Below are 23,466 nucleotides of genomic sequence, written 5' to 3'. Positions count from 1 at the left end.
AGCTTATGAGCACTACAGGCTATTGGGGTTAAGTGATGGAGGTTTGTAAAGAGATTTCAAAGGTCCAAGTATCATTGCTACATGCCAGTTAAGAGCTAGTTCTGTTCCACGCGATGAAGTCTTTGGGTTCTTGGTGCTTAAAGTAAAAACACAGGCCACACAAGATCATCTGAAGAACCCCATTAAAAAAAAAAAAAAAAAAAAATCAAGAAAAGGTAATTTTGGGAGGAAGTAGGAAGTGGGAAGAGACAAAAATTAGGAAAGAGCTGCTCACTATATATTATCTGCATGTCTCTTCTCTGTCCCTCACCCCACCATTTCAATCCAGGAATAACTAGATAGTGTTCTAAGGATGAAAAGCAGTTTATTAAGTAAATTTTTTAGCTGCTTCTAGGATCCTTGTCACACTTCACAGATTTTTTAGAAAGATTATTTAAAAAACTGGGACTATTTAAAAAAAGAGGGCTAAGAGCTTCCTACTTTAGACAGCTGGCTGTCATCCTTCCCGTAGGCAACATCAATATCCCTGGCAAATATGCCGAGATGTTCACAACTGGTCAACTAACATCCCAAATTCATCCTAAGACTAGACATTTTGCTGAGATGCCAGAGTTATGCTAAGTGCTGAGACACCAGTACTGACCTGTAAAAAACCAAACGCCTTTTGTCAGGCAGGTTATATCACTCTGACATCTACGTTTACAAAGGCCTCTGGAATGGCTGACATCCATCCACAGCCAGAATGAAGTAGGAGTTCAGTTTTCCTAGGTTTAAGGAGCTTCAATTAAGCACCTAAACCAGACCCTAAATCCTTCTCAAGTAAATGCATTCTTTGTTTTCCTCAAAGCTCAGTATAAATTAATTTACAAAATAAATGAGCACTCAACTATGCCGGAGGTTGATTAAACTTATGGCTTGAACATGAAGTGCTAAAAACAAGGGGATTCTGTAAAAATTTAAGAAATCCAACAAAATAGAGGAGGCCTCATATATACCAAATGATACATACATCAGAAAAAAGTTCAAATTCTCACTGCCGTCTTTTCTGAGAACAGCAACTTTTAAGTGTTTAATACCTCATCAAATATATGCTTGATCCTAAGGACTCCTTTATGTATTTTTTCACCGTTTACCAGTCCCTTTGCATATAGATGTCCTAAACCAACTCAGTATTTAGGCTGTTGACACTGCAATACTCTATTAAATTTGAAGCCACAAACTTCCACTACAAAGACATGACAGGAAAGTATATAGTTATCTGCAGTCCCAAACTAAAGCCCTGTTTTCCTCATCTAACTCAAAAATTTCTAAGTTTAAAATCTGATCACCTTTTCTGCAGTATAACTTGGGACCCTCCAGGACTCATCTCTTCAAGACTACGCATACTCCCCAATCACTATCGTGTCCCAGACAGCTATAATAAGGTATGGCATTTTTTCTTCCAGAACTAACTTCTTGCAGTCCAGACTCAAGCAAAACTGACGTGATCCCATCCAGCTTCACCTTTGCTCTTCCCTCTTCATTATCTTCACTATTGAACGGATTTGTGTCAACATGCAGAACTGTTAGAACTAAGCTATTCCACCTCTAATTATTCTTTTTTCAATAAGCACATAATTTTAATCATTTTTAGTTCTGGCTGCTTGAAGTAATAGTTATAGTAATATTATTATCCTATGCTACCATTGTTGAAAGCCTTAAAGATATTTATACAGAACCATTTAAAAATACTTTCCTATTAAACTGAACAAATACTGGAGAGACTATAATTACAACTACAATCCCAGACATTACAAATGAAACCATCTTGATTTACAGTTTAGTTTTATACCCTAATTACTGTTATACTTCACACAACGATGATCTTTATAGCAAATCATTACATAAATTAATGCAATGGACAATCCTTCACTGACGCAACAGACCTCTTCATTGGAACAGCTAGGTTTAAATGATATAAACAACTCAAGTATTTAAAAAATCAGAAATACAGTATTACGGAACAGATTTAAGCAAAATTTAGAACATGGAATATACATTATTCCACAGGACCTGAACCCATCTAAGCTTATGTATGCACCATCTTCAAGCCAAAGAATCTGATCATCACTAATGTATCTAAACTGGAAGAGGATAAAGCAGCAAACAAGTAATGACTTAAGTTAAAAGGACCATTACTTGATAATAATCAGAAAAAAAGTTGCTTAAGGGCAAAAACATAAACAAAAAGAGCAAGATTTAAGTTAATACCCCACAGGAGTTATAAAACCCCCTATTTTAGATATCAAACAAGCAAAATTGGAGGCCTTAACTTGAAGGACAATTGGAGGCCTTAACTTGAAGGACAATTACATTCAAGCTCCACATTACACCAGCTCTGTGATGTTTTCATTCTTTTGTTTCACGCAAATTCTTGTGTCTATGTTCATACTACAAACAAGTTTTGAATTTTCAACAAAAGTATTTTCTCCGATTCATTTACTCCTCTCCCGCTTTATGGTGGCTCTAATAAATTTTATCATAAACCCAGTGTTGTTACCTGCGGAGATGAAGAAAGGCTGTGTAGCACTGCTTACGGAACTCCTGGTACTGTTCACTCTGCGTGCCTCCCATACCTTCCACCATCTCCTTATTCAGCTTCATCGGGGGAGGTAGAGGCTTGGGGTCCCGACCCAAAATATAACCAAAGTCAATGTGAAATAGTTTACCTGTGGAAGAAGGAAAGGCAGAACACTTCAGAGAGAATCAAATCTTGATGCAAAAGTTGGAAAAAAAAAAATCTTTCAGTGCAATCTCTAAGATGCTAAGCGGCTATTAAAAAAAATACAATTCACTTTTCTGTAAGGCTTATAACTGTGTATTTTATATCTTCAGCTGCCAATTTCAAATTATGGGTTTCAAAAAGTAAAGCTGATTTCAAATTCATTAAGAGTACTAACAAACAAGATGAGTTTTTCTGTTTATTTTCTTTTTTTTAAACACAGTATATTCACAAGACTGAATCAACGTTGAAACTGGTCAGTAGATATTAAATGCACAGTTATATAATAGATACTACTAATTCTTCGCACCTTCTTTACAATTCGTTAGCAAACTAAAATATTAATACACACATTGCGTTGCTTTTACTATCCCATTTGGTTGCTGTGGCACGAAATATGTTGTTTTAGCTGTATGTTAAATTTACCAAAGGGAGAATAAGACTCATGACCCTAAGGACGACCTTTTGAAGCCACTAAATACCAAAGATTTCAAAGCTGTTTCAAAATTGGGTTGAGCAAGGTTAAAATTTACCAACAGTTTTCAAATATACCAAAGAAACATCACTATAATTACGAATCTGAAATTGTATTTCAAACGTGCCAAGTCCAGTCTTACACTTTTCCAGTACTAAAACGCAAGTTACATCACTTGATCACTACCTTTCCCTTCTCAGATCAACTGACTACATTATAATGTTTCTGCAGCATTACATACATACATACATGTATTTCTGACAAACACTTACATACACCTCTTGCTTTAAATGCACAAGGCAACTTCCCTTCCTATCAAGAGTTTGCGTGCAGCCATGCTGATTACAATACTGCTCAGACTTTTATTGGGGAGTATTCACTGTATTCCCTTTCAATAGTACTGAACCATATGTGAGATACAACAGGTGGCGAAATGAACAACTGAAACACCAGCAAAATCAAAAAAACCTACCAAAGCATTTATATAATCTGAATATCATATAAAAAACAAAAATGTTGTCAACAGAAATCAAAATAGTACAATTCGTAATTACTAGGAATTATTCTCGACTCACTTCTTAAGCAGAAAATATTGACCATATAAAGCAAAAAAAAGTTTTAAAAGTGCTCTGCAAACAAATTTTCAGATTGAAATGCATAATTTAAACAATTACTTGGGCCATACCAGAGCTGCAGTATAAATTAAGATATATAAATTAAGTAGTACAAAAACATGTGTGTTCGAACTGTTAAGCAAGTTAAGTTTTGCTTCCAAAGCAAATTTCTTAATATCACTGGGTAGCTTTAAGCCTTATGTGACTAATTTATAGAAGAGGATGAAATGTAGATACAAGATGGAAGATCTTTTAAACAAGAAGATAGAAAATTATTAGCATGATTGTTATCTAGACAGTCACAGATAGCCCAGAACATAAGAGTCTTGCTTCAGAATTATGGAACTGAACAGCATTATGGACAGAGATCTATTTGCCAGGGTGTATTTTAACCTGCAGCATCTGTAGTCATTTTAGTATTTTTATAAGCTTAGGTGCTTAGCATTCTCAAAAAAAAAAAAAAATTAACAGTCAGTATTTTTCAATTAGTCACCCCTCTTTGACCATTTTATTGAATAAAGTTCTATCATCAGAGAAGGCTGCTCGAGTTCTGTCCTAAGCACTCTTCAACTTGAGAAACAAATTCCATCACAGTCAATTTTCTAAGGGAGATCACAAGGATGCTTAACAAGCAAAGTATTTGCTAGTTGATAAGTGCCACAACCATTACATTTTGCATACCTAATTGTGCTACAAAAAACCCTCCCTTCCTTCAATAGTTTTTTTAAGCTGCCACAAGAGTTACTTTTAGAGTGCATTTTTGTACACTTTTTCAAGTAGGCACTTTGATATATACACCCCCTCCCACAATAAGTTACAAAAAATGTTTAATTAAAAAGTTTGGGGGGTCTGTTTTCTGTTCACTTACTCAAGCCTGTCACCTTGAAGAGTCAAGAGACAATGTTTTGAACAAAACAGTAACTCATGTTTCAGTAATTAAATCTTTTATTTAGTTGGCTCTGGAGATAGGGAATAAGAGGCAATAATTAGTAATTTAAATTGGTAACAGAGACGCATCTAAAACATTCAAAAACATTTTAATAGCTGACTGATATATATTAATATAAATTAATTAGGTATCAACTACTTACACATTTTTAGGAACAAAGTATAAAAGAAAGTGTAAGAGGAAGCCATTCTACATGAACATTACAGCTTTCCTAGCTGTACTCCAAAATTCAGTAGATTTTTAAGCTGACTCAAAATGTATGTCAAAAGCTTTCATTTAAATACATTAAATATATTTAATATTTTTCAAATCTATGTACTAAACACAGACTTAACTCATCTTCATTCGTGCAGCTCCTCCAAGATCAATTAAGCCAGCATACCATATTACAGAATACGGACAGAAAGCTCCCCTTGGTGCTTGCTTGAAGCTGTGACACCAGTAAAAACCAACCAGTCAAGCTTGAGGTAGTACTGCAGTTTTACAGCTTTCTACAGAGAAGCCTGACTTATGTTCTTGAGGACTTTATATAATTGGAAAAAGCGAAAAACAAGCCTGCTTTGGACATGTGAAATTGGTTGTATATTTAATACTTAAAATTAGGCAATAATTTTATTTATTAACATAATTAATAATATCAAGTTCATGAACTTAATGGTTTGAAATCTTTTAATACTAAGATAGAAGGTTGCAAGTATCTCAAGTAATGATCTCAAGTAAAATTTGTATCAGGGTGTAACACTGAACATGCCACTTTCACAGAATTAATGTATGTGATAATCAGACTATTACTCAGTGTAAGCTCTATTACAAGAAAAAGGCTGGAGAAAGTTTCTGGCACTTATTTGACAAGGTGCAGTGCCAAAAACCACTAAATAGCAGCAGAGAGAATAGGATAAAAATTGGAACCTGAACATTCCAGCTCTATATAAAGCAACTGTTGTAGATTATACAAACTTCAAACAAACAAACAAACAAAAAAAAAAAATCACACTTTGGTCTAGAAATTACTGTACTGAAGATGTAATTTTTAGAGGACAGAAAATATATTTAATAGGAATTTTTATTCTGTAAGAATTTACTTTCACTGTGAATAGCATATTGTCTCCTAACACAGACATCACTCCCGATAAGCATCTGTAACGATGGAGGCAAAAACTGCCAGTAACAACTTATGAGTTATTATTTTGTCCATGTGTTGTTTTTTTTTTTTCTACAAGGACACAGCTCCTCAAAACACTACTTATTTGAAATTTGTCAGCCTCAGGTATAACAATACCTTGTCTAGTAACCACAGCTGAAAATCAGTCTACAGGAGAATCAGCATCTTATTTAGGCAGGTGTTGAGGGAGTCTTTTTAGTTCTGGAGTGTCACACAATTTGTACAGTTTGTATTTGAAAGTTCCTGAAAGTTACATAATTTGGTTGATAAGCATATCTTCTCAACTGGATTTAGTAGATGACTCTTTTAAACCTTTATTTCACAGTATTACAGAATGGTTGAGGTTGGAAGAGAATTCTGGAGAACATCTGGTCCAACCTTCCAGTCAAGCAGGGCGACAGAGCTGGACACCTTGCCCAGGACCACGTCCAGACGGTTTCTGCACATCTCTGAGGATGGAGACTGCACAACCTCTCTGGGCAACCTGTGCCAGTGCTCTGTCATCCTCACTATGAGTAATAATCTGTACTCATAGCATGCTATTTATATACAGTTATCATCTACCGTCCAGTAAATCAGACTGCTTCTGAACTTTGTGTGTTAACACTACTATTTCTAAAGGCTTTAAACTTCCACGTTTTATAAAACAATTACATTTCCTTCCTTCAATATACAGTGTTAGTGCCGTAACACACACACTTCGATCTCTTAGACCACTATGTTTTAACCTCAGCTTCTAATCCATCTTCTTCAGATTTATTACATCTTAGTTCAAAGGGCTCTTAATTATTAGACATGCTTATAAATTAAAACTGGACTTCTAGTTTTGGTTTATTACTGAATGACTCCTAAATCAGATGGGCAAGGTTTCTTTGTTTGAGTCATGTTTCAAACTAAAAGAGAAGTTACTTAACAGAACAGGTGAAACAGATTTCTTCCTCTGAGCCTCTTACATTCTTGTAAAGCCAGATATAAAAGCCTTGGGTTTCTAATATTTAGCCACTGAAACCATTAGACACCTATTTAGAAATCTGAGTTCCTTATAAAAATGGGGGATTTTAGGCATGTGAAAAAACAAAACAACAATTCAGGAAACACCTCAAGACCAGAGACAAGTATGCATGAACTTCCTGCCCTGTTTCAAGGCTAGGAGCAGGACTAAATGTAGGTACATACATATAGTTCAAAATATGCAGCTTTGTACAAACACTTCCGATGTTGAAAGTGGCTCACTCCTCAGAAGATGACATTAGCACTCTTTCAGGAAGCTGGAAAAATACCTGCTGAAAAGACTTCAAATAGTGTCTCTCACCTTAAAAAACAGTGCCCTAATACTCACTCCCCACTCACCATTTAAGCTATTTTACTGTAGAAAAAGCAAGTCACAAGGCATTTACTAATTGGAAGAGGATGAGATGTTTCCAGGAATATGCAATAATGCAGCATGCACACACAAAATTATCTCCTTCAAAATCTAAAAGCTGATACTGTTGTGTACTTTTAAGCTTTTTTTAAAAAAAAAATAAAATATGAGGCTGACTACATTTTTCTACAGAACACCTGATTTTTCTAGCATATGAAATGAAGAGGACAGGGCCTTGGAGAGTTCAAGGAAATGGCATCAAACATGGAGCTTCCCTGACTAGCAGTCAGGGCATGAGGGATTTGAAAGTCCATCTGAGTTCCTTTCATCCTGGAGAGTGAAGTGATCTTTGATTAAGTGAAGCATGGACTTGTGGAGACTGAAAATTGGTATCTGGTGTTTGCAATAGCCAATAACATCTGACTGCAGCTGGAGAGGCTGATTTGTCCATCACTTTTACTGCTAATGCCTAGATTTTAGTACAGGAGAGAATTCCCATATCACAGAATCATTTTATTCCCATAGCACAGAAATCATTTTATTTCATCAGAGGACTGTTAGGAAAAACTACTGAAAACCTGCACAGAACTCTGAACTCCTTGAACAAAATAAGTAAGGCAAAGCAAATTAGATGCGATTACTGAAATAAAATAAGTCTGGTAGCAATTGTCTTTTAACACATAAGTTCCAAATAATTCACTGGACTTTCTTATCTGTTCCCACTTTTGGGAAGAAGGGGGGGAAAAAAAAATAATAATCCAACCACAACACAAAAGCCCCCAAGCTCTGAATTTCAATACATTTTCTTTAAACTGCAACTGCCACTATTATTTTTATCTGGCTTGTAGAGAAAAAGTATAGTTTAGTGACTATTTTAACTGAATTCCTATTTTAAATTTGAGGCAATAGGGTAAAAATTCCTCTGATGAAAATGAGTAGATGGATGGATGGGGTGCTTTCCTAGCTTTCCCAGCAAATTCTGATGTTACCATCAAGATTTCTCCTTTGCAAACAGAGCACTGCTGTGCTGAAAAAAATCAGAATGCCTATTTTATTGTCATCATTTTCATCAGCTACATGTTCTAAGACTACATAAAAATGGAATAAAGTAGCATGAATTGTTAGGGACTTATTCAGGATACAGGTTTTAAACTCAGCGTGCAGCAACAGCTAGAAATAAAGTTTATCATCGTCATCCATATAATGGGTAAGAGTCCAGCTTGGGCTAAGCATTGTAATTTTTCCCCCCTCACACCTCAAGCTGTCCATGCTCAAAATACAGTCCATGCAGGCATATTATAAGATGTCAGATACATATTGATAAATGAGAAATACTGTTCAAGATAACTACAAGAGAAAATGCTTTAGCAGGCCAATAGCTAAAAGTTTATATTCTTTTTGGTAGGCAGCACAGAAATTGGAGTTGCAGAGAGAAATTTAAAGGGTAACAGGATATGTTAGCTTTGTGTTTTTTTTTTTTTAAATGGATTTTCCTCTATCAAGAGCAGTAACATTTACAAACATATTTAAAATTCCACTTGATTTTACATACTATCATAGTTTGCAACATTAATAAATGCATTTATCAATGTACTTATCTAGGCACTGATATGGAAGGAGGGTTTGAATCCCATAGTTTTTCCATTTTTGTCATCTTCAAACTCGCTTTGGGATAGATGGTTTTAACTGAAAAGCACTGAAAGTACAAATAGTGTCATCTCACATATGGAACTGTTTAGATCTTTGCTGTCTTACCTGGCAACCCTTTCTAACTGAGACTAAAGAATAAATAAAATGTCAATTGGTGCAATTCATATTGAAGACAGACCACAAATCTACCTTCTAGCATTAAAAGAGAAGACAGCCCAGTTATTTCACCTACCTACACATGATGCTAAAAGCAAATGTCATTTTCAAGTTCCAAGCTCTCAGTCTTTGACCTGCCCTCAGATATTAATAACCTGATTTTATCCACATAGCATTTTGCTTTACTGCTACAGAGCAATTTCAGGTGTAGAGTTCAGAACAAAGCACCTGTATTTAGAAAACCTATAACAGGAACTGGAATTTACATGTAAGTCCCTAAAGGTTATTTAAAGATCGAGCTGACCAGTCACTAGAGTGAAAGTTAGTTGGTCAGACACACATGCAGTGCTACTCAAGAATGCTATTTAAATATCTAGGATATCCTAAAATATCTACACATAGCCTGAAAATGTGACAGGACCTTTGTGAAACCTTTGTCTGTCTATAAAGCAAATTGAAGTTATTAAGATATCTCAAATAAGACAGGAGACTTCACTTGTCTATCATAGCTGAAACTATTTAAGCTCTAGTGATGACTGCACCAACTGTCTCAAGACTTTAAAAGGCTTAGCAAACATGAAGACATCCGTATCTGGGTGTTTTATCAGTAGCTAGATCACAACTCTACAATCAAAACCAGAGTGGAACAAATGCAGAAGAAAGTGTTCTCAAGGGAAGGCACGGCATAATTGAAACATACTAACATAACACATACCACGTGAAAGCTAACTGAACACACTACATCTCCTGTATCACAGTCCAGATTCACAACCACCCAGCTCTTCCTTCCAAGGCAACAAAGGGCACATTAGCTGGCAAGTCAGATGCTGGCAATAATATATATATATATATATATATATCAGTCTGTAACCCTACAACAAGGCACTGATGTTACTTAAAGCTGGGTATTCAGCTGCAAAACCATGTCTTGTTATTTACAAGTCACAGTGATATCTGCTGTTATAGATCTGAAAACAAGAAATTAAAACATACAGCAATTGATAACATACTCCTGGAGAAGCAGGAAATTGAAAGTTCTCAGAGAAAATAACATTCCTGTAACGCAATACTGACTCTATAATGTGACCTTCAGGTTTCAAGCTAAGGCACATTTGTGAAACCGATGCAAGTATTCTTGTAATTTTTAACATTACTGATACATGAAATGTTTTGACTGAATCCCTGTATCTCTTTCCAAAAAAACTTCTACAGCTGCCTTTGGAGTACAAGCATTTAAAAAATCTGAAGTCTACGTATCTTATTTAAGACTACTTAAAAAAAGTCACCCTATTTCTAGAACTATAGGTATAAAACAGTCATGAAAGACAGCAGAAATTATTTCACCCAGAAAACAGACATTAGTGCAAAATAAATGTAGTTCCTATAGTACAAAAAAAAAATATAGTTCTAACACTGAGTGGGAAACAATTTGTTTTCATGAACTTCAGTATTGCTTACTATTTAAATTATACCATAGCTATTATAAGCATAGACAATTGTATATTACAAGATGATGCAACAATTCTATCGGAAGTAGTCCAACACAGACGTGGCTAAACAAACTAAACTAAATCTATCACCAAACTAAAAGGCAGAGCCAGGAAAGGTAACGATATATATTGTCAAATAAATCCAAGAAAATTATGTGAACCCACAGCTGGTACTCAGCATTTTTTACCCTGTTGGAAAGCTTCAATTCATTAAATAAGTATCATCAGGAAAGGAGGCATATATGGTCATATAATTTTGAAGAAAGGTACTTACAGCTTCCATTCTTCAAGAGAAGAATGAAGTTAATTTTTTTCCAACTTAAGTCTAAGACATTCTCAGTAGCAAGCCTTTGTTGCATTTGGAATATAAGAATCTCTTGATAGCTCAAAAAACCTCTCTGGATATGTGACAGAGCATAGGTAGCAGTCGAAAACAATTTCAGACTCAGAATGTACCGTGGATGTGTGCTGCCCTCTGCTGTACTGCTTAAATTCTTCCACCAAGCCGTTCAGCCATTGTGCCGTTACTTTTTAACATAGACGGTTAAGATACACTTTACCCCACATCAAAACCCGAAAATATTACTACTTTGAGCATACAAGCAATGCCTGCTGTGGAAAGATTTCTATCCATCACCTTAGACAAACGACAGAGACCTCTCAAGACAGATTTTTTTAAATGCCAATTTGTACATTTCCAAACAAGCAAGGAAAAATACACTTGCTTTCATTGTTCCCCCATGTGCGTAGACCAAGATTTTCTACCCTAATATCAAGGCCCAATGGTTAATTTTCTACTCTTTCATATAGAGTATGCTAAGTAATACATGCTTCAGCTTTATCTATAAACTAACAAGCCTTCCATGGGGATGTGTCTCTTTTCCCCAAATAACATTTTTTACTTACATGTTTCTCATTCAATGAATTTTTCACTTTATTATAAACACTTAACCACAACTCCTAACTCTTTGTCACTACATAATGGAGGTAATTCAAGGTATCATAACTCCTACGGGAAGCTGTAGTTCAAAAGCAAGCAAGCAAAAAAACCCAAACGAAAGAACAACTCCAGAATATTTTTTCCCTGTTTGGTTTGGTTTGTTAAAACTTTGTAAGTTCATGCAGCTACACACAAACTAATTTTCAGTGAAAACACCTGAATTTCCCTTCACCCCAAGGTACTGACTGTAACAGCTGAAGTAGCTTAATTTTCTAATCCTTCATTTCCTCTAGTAGAGAAATCATCTATTTATTTAGAATCAGTGGAATTATTCACTCTACCTGGTCTGCTATTAATCCATGCAGACGACAACAAAGAATGACACTTAAAAATTTGCAACAAGTCAAGGAGAATCAAAATGCCTATCTGCCATTTTGAACTTTCAAAATATATGGGTTTTGCTGCAAACTAAAGGATGTACTTGATTAAACAGTAACTTCTGCTACTTCCTCCCTCCCAGCTGTGAATTTGTAATGAGCAGGACACTATTTCCTTTGTTGTTTTTAGAAGAGGCTTAAAAAATACATATATATATATATACGTAACACCTCAGTTACATGATGAACCACTTGGGTATTTGCTGTACATGGTTTCATTTCATCAAGAACACAAGATTCATAGACAATAGACAATACTGAATCCTATTCTGACAGGTCTCACATGACATTCCCACTGTTGGGACGTATCGTGTAAATTTCTTAGGAAAACATACAGACCTGGAAAGCTCAAAGAATCACTTCGTTTAAAAGAAAGTCAAATCAGAGACAAGAATTTGCATGGACATCTCAGTGAAGTCATGAAGATTATACCTAATTTCATATGACTACTGCCAATACTTGTCTAAACATCTACTTTACTTGAAATAGCTTACATAAAAAAGCAGAATTATTTGACAACTATTAAAATACAACTGGCATCCAATTAGCAGGTCATGAATTTGCATTCTGATGGCATGTTAAAAAAAGCAACTAAACAGGAATGTCACAATTTAATGGAAAATTAAATGGTTTGATTAAGAGCAATTAGGATATTCAGGGCTGGAGTCACTTTACAAATATTTTTTGATGCATTATTTTTTTCAGTTTTGGACCAAGAGCTGTGAAAAAAAAAAAGGTAATTATGATTTTAGCCAAGTTTAAGATAACAGTGAAATGTTTCTTGGTCTTAGGTAAAGGCAGACTAGTTTTACTGTATACTGTGTCCATACTAATATTGTAAACCTAAACTTTGAATCATTGGCTCAAGTATTACCTTAGACAACATAAGTTTACATTTAAAAATATATTCTGATCTACAGTACTTGGTGGGTTATACTCACAAGGAAAATGGAGCAAAACAGTACCAACACATTAAAAATTAAACAACTGCTGTTACAAAATTATACTGTTAAAAAAAATTTACCTGTTTTTGTTAGCAAAAGATTATCCAGATGTCTATCTCCAACTCCAAGAATGTAAGTAATTACACAGTAACCAGCTGTAACAAGTAAAATGTAAACATCAGTATAAGTACCTTTCCCAAAGAGCAACAAGTTCCACACAATTATCAACAGCATGACATTATCTTCATTCTTGTTCACTAGTAATAAATGTAATAGAGACTGGGGGCAGGGGTGGTACTGGAGAAGAATAATCAAGATTATCAGCACTATGAGGAATATTTGAAGAAATAAAACTCTGAAGTTTATTCAGTACTGCCTAGATTTTAATTTCTTACTACATAATTCTATGCCTAACACTAAAAGTCTAAGTTCATTCAATATTAGGATTAAGATACTTCAAAGGAAGATCAAGTATTTTAAGCAAAATGAACGTACACATTCTGAAATGAAGATATTTTAAGGCAACTGTAAACAAGCATTAGACATTGATATGAATCTGAATGTATACCTCAGGAGTATTCACAAGCTAAGCAGTTAAGACAGGCTGTGATAAACAGAGAACAGTTTTGTTATGTTCACCCACTAACCAGAACAGTTTGAAGCAGTTCTAAAGACTGCACCATCAGAAAGAGAAGGGGAAAGGAGAAGATACTGTGAAGCAACAACTGAATTTATTTTTGTAGAATAAAGTTGCTTTCAATTTAAAGGACAGCAAGGGTGTTATTTTAACATTGTTGTCAGTTTACAATACAAGAACTATACTATTATTTTTTGTCATCCAAATGGAAGCAGCCGAATGTAGCCTCACCCCAAAAACCCCCCAATGTTTCAAAAACAAGTTAAAATTTTCTTCCTCAAATACAGATCATTTATTATTGTATAAATGCTTTACATCTCCCTGAATTATAAAGACCCCAACTCATGATGTGGAGGGGGCAGAGATAAGATTATTGCTAGAAGGCAAAGGAGAACAAAGAGAGGACTGAGGAGAAGAATTGTGTATGATATGCCAGGCTCAAAACTATTCTTTTTGCAGGGATTCTGACAGCAAGTACATGCACAGTGCCCTATCCACAGTCATTAAAACGTCTTAGTACCTCATTTACCCTGTCCTTTATACTTCAGACATTAAGTTACCAGCTGTAAGATCATAACTTACCACAGCTCTTAACATAAGTGTCCATCACCTCGGCACTTATTCCATGAGGGCCAGTCTCACTAGGTGCATGTTTTCTGAAGAAGTTCTGGAGAGGAAGACATCAACATAGTTATTCTGCATGATCTGAAACAGGACCTTTAGAACTGGTAGAAAACAACATTTAAATCAAGACCACAAATAGCCGTTATTACAATCTGTTAAACGAAGAATCACTCCCAAATAACCTAGGAAGAGCTAAGTTAATTTAATATCACTTTATTTTCTGTCTTAATCATCACATTCCTACACTGAGAAACAGATCTGAAGTTCAAACTGAAAAGCAGTTTTCTTTACTAACAGCTTCAGAAAATTAACAATGCATTGAAAAGTTACTAATTAATACCTATGAGTGCAAGTACTTCCACAGGAAACTCTTTAGGTCTGATCACCAAAAACTAAAACAGGACTAACAGTCCAGATTAGTAACTACATTTGGCACAGACACCCTTACAAACTTTATTATCATTATGTCTCCATATTCCTCAATACAACCAACTGCTACTGAGTTTAAAAGGAAAATCTAAGTAATCAAATGGAAACTTCACATCTCCTGTGAAATGTGGACAGGGCCACAACAGTCCTTACCATCACTCAAAAGAAAACTGTTTTTTCCTTGACTGTGATGAAAGATAACTAACTTAAATCCAAGCCTAAACACAAGTTTCTTCCAGTAAGCAAACACAAATCTAAGTAAGCACTGTAAGAGGAGCTTTGCAGGCATCTGGATGACATATAAGTGACTAAAATCATAATGAAAAAGGGAAGGAAATGTTAAAAAAGAGGAGGTACTGAAGGAAGGTACCTACAGGTTATTTAAGGTAAGTTTGCTTGAAATGCAGTCCTGTTGTAACGTATCAGAGTTTTAAGGCCTGGAGAAAGTTTTAATGGCCTCTGCTTACAGAGAAATACGCCCTTCTGAGATACATTAAACAGTATACAGATTCTGTTAAAAATTTTCTTCCACATTTCACTTAGGGATTTCATTTAACTGGTACTAGAGATCTACTTTCAGTGCTCCAAAATTTTACATGCTGTACCTAAAAAAAAAAAAACAACCCACCAAACAAAAATCAAAACATCACTTTCAGACTATCCAAATGCTAAACTGTGCTAAACTGTAGAGTGTGGAACAGAAATACCTCTAAAACATGAACTGTAATTTTAAGATTGTTGATAGAAGGTAAGTAGCACTCAAATATCAAAATGCCTTTTCTTTCCTGCAGATCTGCATTACCAGACAGTATTAAATTACTTGCTTGAAATATTTTCAGAAGTGAAACATTTTAAGATTTATATAAAGTGCCCATCTTTATTAAAACAGCTGTGACACCCAAAATGAACATTTATAAAAAGAATAAACCAAACTTTTACAACACCTGGAAATGTTCATTTAGTTTTTATTTCCTTGGCCTACAATGCCCAGCTATTTTATCATGCTTTGGGCACAGGAAACCTGGGCTCTAGAATGCATTTTGCCATTGATCTGTGAAATAACATTGGATCGTATTCCTTTGGCATCTTGCCTATTTAGATTAGCAGTTCTTCACAGGAAAAATTGCTCCATACTTCTAGACCACAACTAAACCAGTGGGGCACTTATTTCAGATTGGAGTGTGATAAGTAATTGCAAAATGACAATGGAGTAGAATATGAATATTACATTTCCAAGATTACTAAGGATTGCCAAGAAAACACTTTTAAAACTGCATGATTATTGAATGTGTAAATGTAGCTTGCCACAATCTTTATGAAATAGAAAGCTCAAAAAAAGTTATGCAACTTGATGCTGGTCATTCATTAGTGATAAGCTTTTTTTATAAATCATAAACATTTGATATACTTATTTGTTAAGCAAATGATAATGACAAATGATAAGCATTTACTAATCTCCATATTTTTAATAGTAGCTGGGAGCTATTTGCTTTGGCTCTCAGTTACTGAGCGATGAACAAACACAAACTTCAGTATCAATTACAAAAAAGGTAAAAAGGTACTGTGACAAACTGAATCTAACATAAACATGCTGTGTTTTCATTACAAAACTTATTAGCTATATATCTCATACGGCAACTTGGCATATTTTTATCTAACTATATTTATCTCAACCAGCTGACCTCTGCTACCTTGCTTGTATTCTGTGCTTGAAACTAGCATGAATTTTGTGTGTCACTACTCAATTATGTATCCCTACTTCATTCCTTGACAGTTACAGGAAGTTTGCTTGAAAAATAATATATATATATATTATATATATTTAAAAAAAAATAATCACACAGTATCTACACATCCACTATGGCTGGGAAACAGAGTTCAGAAATTATATGAACAAACTATGTAATTGTTCCATCAAAAAAATCATTAAAATATACTTTGAGAAGGTATGAAGCCAAAACTACTGAACGAACAACAGAAACACTTTAAAACAAAACAGTACAGAAAAGTGTCATGCGTCTTCCATTCATCATTACAGAAAAGCCATAATTTCAGTTTCACAACTAAATTACACTTTAATTACTTAAATGGTATTACTTTTAGGACATGAAATACTCACACAGAGATTTCAGAATATTTTTTTAAAGCAAAATGTCTGACGTAAATATCCTTATGTTTCAAGCTGTAATTTGTCTTCTAATAGATAGAAAAATCAGTTGAGAGACTAATGACTTTTGTATGAGATTTAAGCCTGCAATTTATACTGTTTGATCAGAAGTTGACTTAAAAAAATCCACCATCACGTACCTGTATACTTTCCTCAGTAGCAAGAACTTCAGCAACTGGTACCGACTGAATAAACTGCATGAAGCCTGTGACAGAAAACATCCAAAAAGGAAAATCTCCAATGCATAAAACTTTCAAGCTCTACTCCGTAACACGTTTATTAAAGGACAACGCTAATACGCACCTTCATTCAGCTGCTTCTCACTGGCAAAAAAACATGTTTTTTCCCAGTTTTCTGCCTTCAGTAGTTTTAAAATAACTTGTCATTAACACCATATCAGCTTGCAAAAGGTCTGTTGTCCAAGTTTACATTAGAAGAGAAAGTAAACCAATGGCTTTCTAAATATTTATCCAGAATGTATCTAAAAGCATAGCCAAGTTTGATTTTGTTTTGTCATTTTTTTCCTCCATTTCAAGCAAAGATCTATAAATAGGAGTGTTGAAAGTTACTTGTCCAAGACCACACAGCAAGATAGCAGCAAAGATAAGACTACTGATTGTCACACACTCCAAAATGCAGACCAGGCTTCTTTTATGAAGATATTCGAGTCACCTATGGAATACTGTTGGCACTGAGGTTGTTTAATTCCATGACTTATATTGCAGCAAGATTTTCTTACACATGTGAGCTCCTTTTTCAGAATGCTGCACTAAGCAAAACATCTCTTATGAAAATAGTGTGGCGTAACACAGCCTACAAACAGAGGGAGAAGATTCCTCCCAATACTGTATTTTTAGGAAACAGAAGTATTCATACCATGTTTTGTACTAGTTGCCAGCACTTTATAGGGTGTCAGCTTCAAATCCAGGTTCTCTTTTCTCAACAGCTGGAAAAAAACAACACACAAAAGCAAAGATGAATGCAACAGAAAGGCAGCCTCTATTTCTAAAAGAAATGTGTATTACTGGACATTGATCTCCACTGTTCACCTAAGATCTGAGAACGCTGGAATTTATTAGGAACATAAACTGCATTAACAGTTTTTAACAGTCTTGCTCCTGAAAAGGAAAATCAAGAACATAGGTGATCAAGGATATGGATTAATAATTCCCACCTTATCCATGAGTGAAATAATCTGAAGAATAAGTTGATCTTGACGTAAATCATCACCATGCTTAAATATTACAGGATATTTGCCTCCATCTTCTGTCTTGAAGAATAACTGAGCAGGCATCAAGGCACTCTGCAAAAAGAAACTTCTGTAAACAAGTATCAGGTCATACAATTCAAGTATCAAATTCAGTTACAGAATGGATTAGAATAGTCCAATTTGAATACGAACAGTGTGGCAGTGAGCACCAGAGCTCTTATCTTCCTCAAGTTTGATAGGAAAGAAGCAATTCTACAGCTTTTAAAGAGCAGTTACTCACTGTCTAGGATTAAACAATTAGAACATACCATTTCCAGTTAGCAAAAGTGTGATCTAGGCATATTTTTAAAAATACAGTACCTAAAGCTTTCCTTCCTTTTTAGTAAGAAGTGTGAAGGATACATTCCCCCCTGAACCCTCCCCCAGCAGCAGAGGAGGAAAGGACAGAGGTATTCAAGTTTTGTTTGTATGCATGTAATTCCAATCAACATAGAAGCACCATGTAAAAGGTCACAACAAAATAAATTTAAGCTGACCAGACCAAAAAGAGTCACAATTATAGGATAAACATCAAAGAAATGCTAGAGGCAAGACATCTTAAACAACTGCTTCCTTAATCTATTCAGTAAAAGCAGAAGTGCCTTTTTACATTGTTGTTTGAGAAAGCCAATTTAATTGCTTGCAATTTCTCTGCATAAAATGGGTTGAAAGGGATCAATTACCTACATGAATGATTTAATCTATTGCAACTGACCAAGTCACTTCCCTCAAAACCAAACCAAAAAAATCCCAGTCATGAACACAGAGTTTAATATTGGTCAGTTACATTAGATTTTCACATGCAGTTAATGTTTCAAAATTTTTAAGTTCCATAAATAAAGGAAAAATGATTCTTTAAATAGTCCTACAAAAACTGTCATGTGATGTCCAAGAGCACCAAAAATTAGTCATTCTTCCCTCTTTGTGTTTTTTTGTTTGTTTGTTTTTATCCAACAGTACAGAATAAGATATTAAATGGAAATCTGTAACCCTTCAGAATCAGGAGAATCAAAACTATCTCTGATTTTGGAATAAGTTACATCTCATATTTTTGGTCCTAAATCTTCTACATTGCTACAGAAGACCAATATGCAGAAGACTTATCTGACTTGAGTGTGTCCTTATTAAGCTACGCTATTCTCAATAGGAAGTATTTAGGTGCTGTTCTAGCAGTCTTTTTGTCAACATTCTTTCCCCATCCCTGAAGTCATATTCATGCTAAAAGTTGATTCAGGTTTGCAAAACCTTGCTTTTATGACAAGATCTCCCAATGTTGGCTCCAACCTGAGGTGCAAGCTTATGAAACTGCAGAAGCGTACTCTTCAAAGAGACTAACTGCTATATAACAAAGCAAACCAAAGCTGGGAAACCATAAGATAGTAGAAAACAATGTAAAAATGTTTATCTCAAACTTTAAGTAAACACAAATTATCTCATGGTCAGTAAGAGCCTGTGAAAGTTCAAAACTACTGGGCATAATAAATACATTTATGATCTAGTAGAGATAATGGATTAACACTAGTTGTCACAGCATCTTGAATGTGTTTTAACTGGCAGAGAATGACTCCTGGAGATAGGCCAGACTTGTAAAAGCATAGTTTGGTCATCTTAAATTAGATCAGTCACCTATATGAGTTGAAAATAAATGTATAAAGAGGCCCTACATCACTGGACACAGGTAATAACTTACATTCCAGGCAGTAACTTACATTTCAAGTAATATAGGAAGCAAAATAACCCCAGCCCTTTCAGTAGTATATTGACTGTTTATAAACTAGATTAAGAAATGGCCATATGATTACAAGCAACGGCTCCGGATTGGTTTAAGGACTTACTAGTCGTAGAGATATAGGATCTACCTGTCAGCTCACTGCAACTGCATGAAATGGACCACCTTATTGCTTTCCAGCCTCTACCAATTTAACAGTTTTATTTTGCAATGGAATAGACACATTCATCTAGCTGAGATGCAGCACACCTGACTTGATTTGTATGATTTTGATCATAAGTGGTATTCCTGTTGCATAGTCTAACCTAAGTTCAGAGAAATTCTGAACTAGGAAGCACACCTTGAGCTTGGGGACTTCATCAACTTTATAAACTGTTATCAGTCCTATAAAAGCTGCTTTAAAGTTTCCACACTAACTTGAAAAAAAGAGTTTCACAAAGAAAATAAAGAGTTGTTTAACCACCTTACAGTTACATTTTGCCTATGTCAGCCCCTTTAAATCTTTCAACTCATGTTTCTAAGCTTAGTGATCATAAGATTTGTTTCTATTTCAGCTATTCAGAAGATCTCATTTACCTTGAAGAGAGTGGCTTTTTCAGGGATTATCCCTTTAATTTTCACCTGAGGTTCCAGAGGAAGAGGAATAAGTTCCATATCTGCTAAATTCATCTTCTCATTATCTGCTAACAGTGCCTGAAGCCTCTCATTCTAAAAGAAGAATAAAGACTTGTTTCTAAAAAACCACCATAAAACATATACTAAGTATATACGAACAGTTAAAGAGTCTTTTAACAAAGGTTGCATTATTAATAACTATCCAATTTATTCTTTACTCTTCCAAAGAATCAAGGTTCCACTCTTAAAATCCAGTCAAATATAAATTCTATCTGCAGCAATCTGAATAAGGAAGAAGATATTCCATCTAGTCTGAGTACAGCCAAGCAATTTTGTAAGTGCCAGATATAACAGTCTTACAAAAATTTATTTCTAAATTGTCTGAACAAGTAACAGCATGATTTGTTTTCCATACCAGTATCAATTGTAGTGCTGTTTCAGAAACTTGATTCAAGTCTTTAGCTCGGATCCTTTAAATCTCTGAATTCAAGGAGATCCCCTACCACCAATGAACCAAATTGCCAACTGTTTGCACAGATGTGATTTCAGACTTTGCTCTACATTCCTACATCTGTAGTTACCAGAAACACACCACCAGTCAATTTTCAAGTACTTTATACTTGGTGTCCTACATAATAAAGGTTGAATATATAGAGGTCTCTAGTCTTTTACCTCTGCTGAATGTAACAGTTATAAAAACACAGCAAGGTAGACCACTAATGTTAGGAATATGTCTAATGGTTATTTGTCACTAGCTAGATTTTAATTCAAATATCAAAGCCACGTTTTTTTTTAGTTTTACAGAAATATCCTGGCAATTATAGAAGAATATATGACAGAATGCTACCAACGTACTGCAGAAAACATATTCTTACGAATTGAAAAACCTTCCTCCTCTTTTAGCGATCACACCTTTATTACCAACACATGGAACGTTCACAAAATTTCATAGAAATGATGCAACACTTAAGTGTTTCATTTTCCTGCAAACATATACCCCACAAATTCAAAGAAGGAAGGTGACAAAAATCATTACACTGAAAAGTCCATGTTTCAAAATACCAATGTAGTTTCTTTTCCTCTGATACACACAAATAGAAATCCCTCTGACATTCCTGCCTCCTCCCCATATTTGTTTGTCAAGTTCACTTAAAAATAATTTAACCAAGAAGGACAAAGTTTCTTAAAATGCACCTATCGTAGAAATCCTTTTCCTCAACATGCAATGGAAGGCAAAAGTTCTGCTAAAACACACACCTCAAAAGAATAGTTTAGTTGCTCTTGGAACAAATGAAACCTTGCTGCTAGTCGAATTTCACTATCTATCCTGGCATAATTCTCACACCACAATAACCTCTGCTACATTCCCACGTCCCCCACAACTTGTTCACTGTTGTATCAGCAACTATTTAATTATTCTCCTATCTTCCTTTTGCCAAAATATCCCAAGACTTTTCTCAAGGGCCTCACCTACAAACTTTCAGAACACATTGACACTCTGACCCATCTAAACCTCTCCAAAGTTTGTTTAAAGTTAATTAAAATTGTTATAGGACAGATGGACATCAGTTATAAATATCAGTGTTAAGAAATTTTAGTGACAAGCTAACATTCCTATTGTCAAATTCTAGCCAGAGCTAAGTTTTCCAATCCATAGTTACCTTTTTTTTACGGTTCCCACTTTCACGCTGTACTGCTTTCATTACATGAACCAGCCGATCTACAAATGTCTGCTGGGCTGCCAACAATGAGCGCATAACTCTGACAGACTTATCACCCTAAGTGAATTAAAAGAAACAAAATTAGTTCTTTGTTCTGCAATTATTTTATCTAGAAATTATTCCTTTATTCTTAGACCTTTGGGCTTTTAAGAGATAAGTGAATAACGATCAATTTCTTGTCAATTCAAAAGGTACTTTCTGTAAAACGCAATCAGAATCACTGTAGCTGGCAATTAATTATCTGACCTATCAGTGCACTTCAGTTTGCATCAACAATTGCAGTGGTGAACAGTCATGCATGACAAACCTATTCACACAGCCAAAATAAGTTAGTAAGGATAAGCACATAGAACATTGGTATGAAGCGTAAGAGTCAGATTTGAGTAATGTCCCTAAAAATCTGAATTAATGTGAAGCGTGAGATACACAAAGATCAGGAAAGACTGCACATCTGCTATAAATTATAGCTTGCAATTCACGAAAGTTTGGGATTTTTTGGTTTTGCTTTTTTTCCCCGCTGCTCCAGCACCCTCTGCTGCTGATACACAGAACAACAGTTTGTGAATTCAAAAGATGGGTCTCTTGTCTTAATTTGCACTGCAAGGACAAGTGTTCCCAATAAAGAAATACTAAATAAAATAGACTGATTACACAAGGCAGAGGATTTTAGGCCCACCATGTTACTAAGAGGAACAAGCAATAAAACTCAGGAAAGAGTTCTCAATACTTGTTCTTTTTTCAGTAATTTCTTTGGTTTACCACAAACCCAAAATTCAAGCAAAAGTGGAAGCTTTTTAAAAATTTCAATACATATGACATAGAAAACTGTCATCCTCCTAGACACCTGTGCCTTTGTAAAAAATTACTACCCCAAACCACTATGTATTTCCTTACGCAGAGGCATTACCTTCAGCAAAGCCTGACTAAATCTTCTCATCACATTTAAGTACATTTCGTGAGTCTTTGGGTCCCTCTGCTGAGTGTCTTGGTCTTCACACTCCACTATTACATACCTGCAGCATAAAAACAACCCAAGTTATGCTGTACTCTCATGCTACACAGCGAGTGAAATACACTAGCCCTGTATTATAGGCCTGGAACTAAAAATAAAGTTGAGCTTTGAATGAGATCTCTATGTCAACAAACAGGTGAGATCTTCAAAATTGCATAGTCACAAATTCCCACTTGGACCAGGAGAACCTATCAAAGTTTCTGAGGTCTGTCACTTACAGTGAAGTGGCATCACTCAAACAGGGCAAGTCCTGAGTCCAAATCACATGAACGCTCCAACCAAGCAGTACACGTGGGAGGAGAAGGCATTCCACTGTGCTACTACCCTCTACATAAGGCAGTA

At 35.1% G+C, this 23,466-nt stretch overlaps 1 protein-coding gene across 5 annotated transcripts in view; it reads right to left on the bottom strand.

Annotated features, from left to right (window-relative positions):
• PIK3C3 (phosphatidylinositol 3-kinase catalytic subunit type 3) overlaps positions 1 to 23,466 on the bottom strand; it is a 78,162-nt gene that overhangs the window by 24,985 nt on the left and 29,711 nt on the right. For 4 of the 5 annotated variants that reach the window (XM_074855782.1, XM_074855784.1, XM_074855783.1 and 1 more), the window contains 9 exons: positions 23,020 to 23,125; positions 22,053 to 22,169; positions 20,353 to 20,484; positions 17,973 to 18,101; positions 17,675 to 17,744; positions 16,939 to 17,003; positions 14,161 to 14,245; positions 13,022 to 13,096; positions 2,540 to 2,708 (listed from right to left, as the gene is read on the bottom strand). In XM_074855782.1, the coding sequence (XP_074711883.1) occupies positions 2,540 to 2,708; positions 13,022 to 13,096; positions 14,161 to 14,245; positions 16,939 to 17,003; positions 17,675 to 17,744; positions 17,973 to 18,101; positions 20,353 to 20,484; positions 22,053 to 22,169; positions 23,020 to 23,125 (948 nt within the window). Of the gene's footprint in view, positions 1 to 2,539; positions 2,709 to 5,134; positions 5,333 to 13,021; positions 13,097 to 14,160; positions 14,246 to 16,938; positions 17,004 to 17,674; positions 17,745 to 17,972; positions 18,102 to 20,352; positions 20,485 to 22,052; positions 22,170 to 23,019; positions 23,126 to 23,466 lie in introns of those variants that run through there. The other variant, XR_012627036.1, reaches the window with a different exon arrangement.

This window comes from Strix uralensis, chromosome Z (assembly GCF_047716275.1).
Source record: "Strix uralensis isolate ZFMK-TIS-50842 chromosome Z, bStrUra1, whole genome shotgun sequence".
Taxonomy (NCBI): Eukaryota; Metazoa; Chordata; class Aves; order Strigiformes; family Strigidae; genus Strix; species Strix uralensis.
Note: the sequence above shows the minus strand (reverse complement) of the source record. Positions and strands in the feature narration are given on the sequence as shown.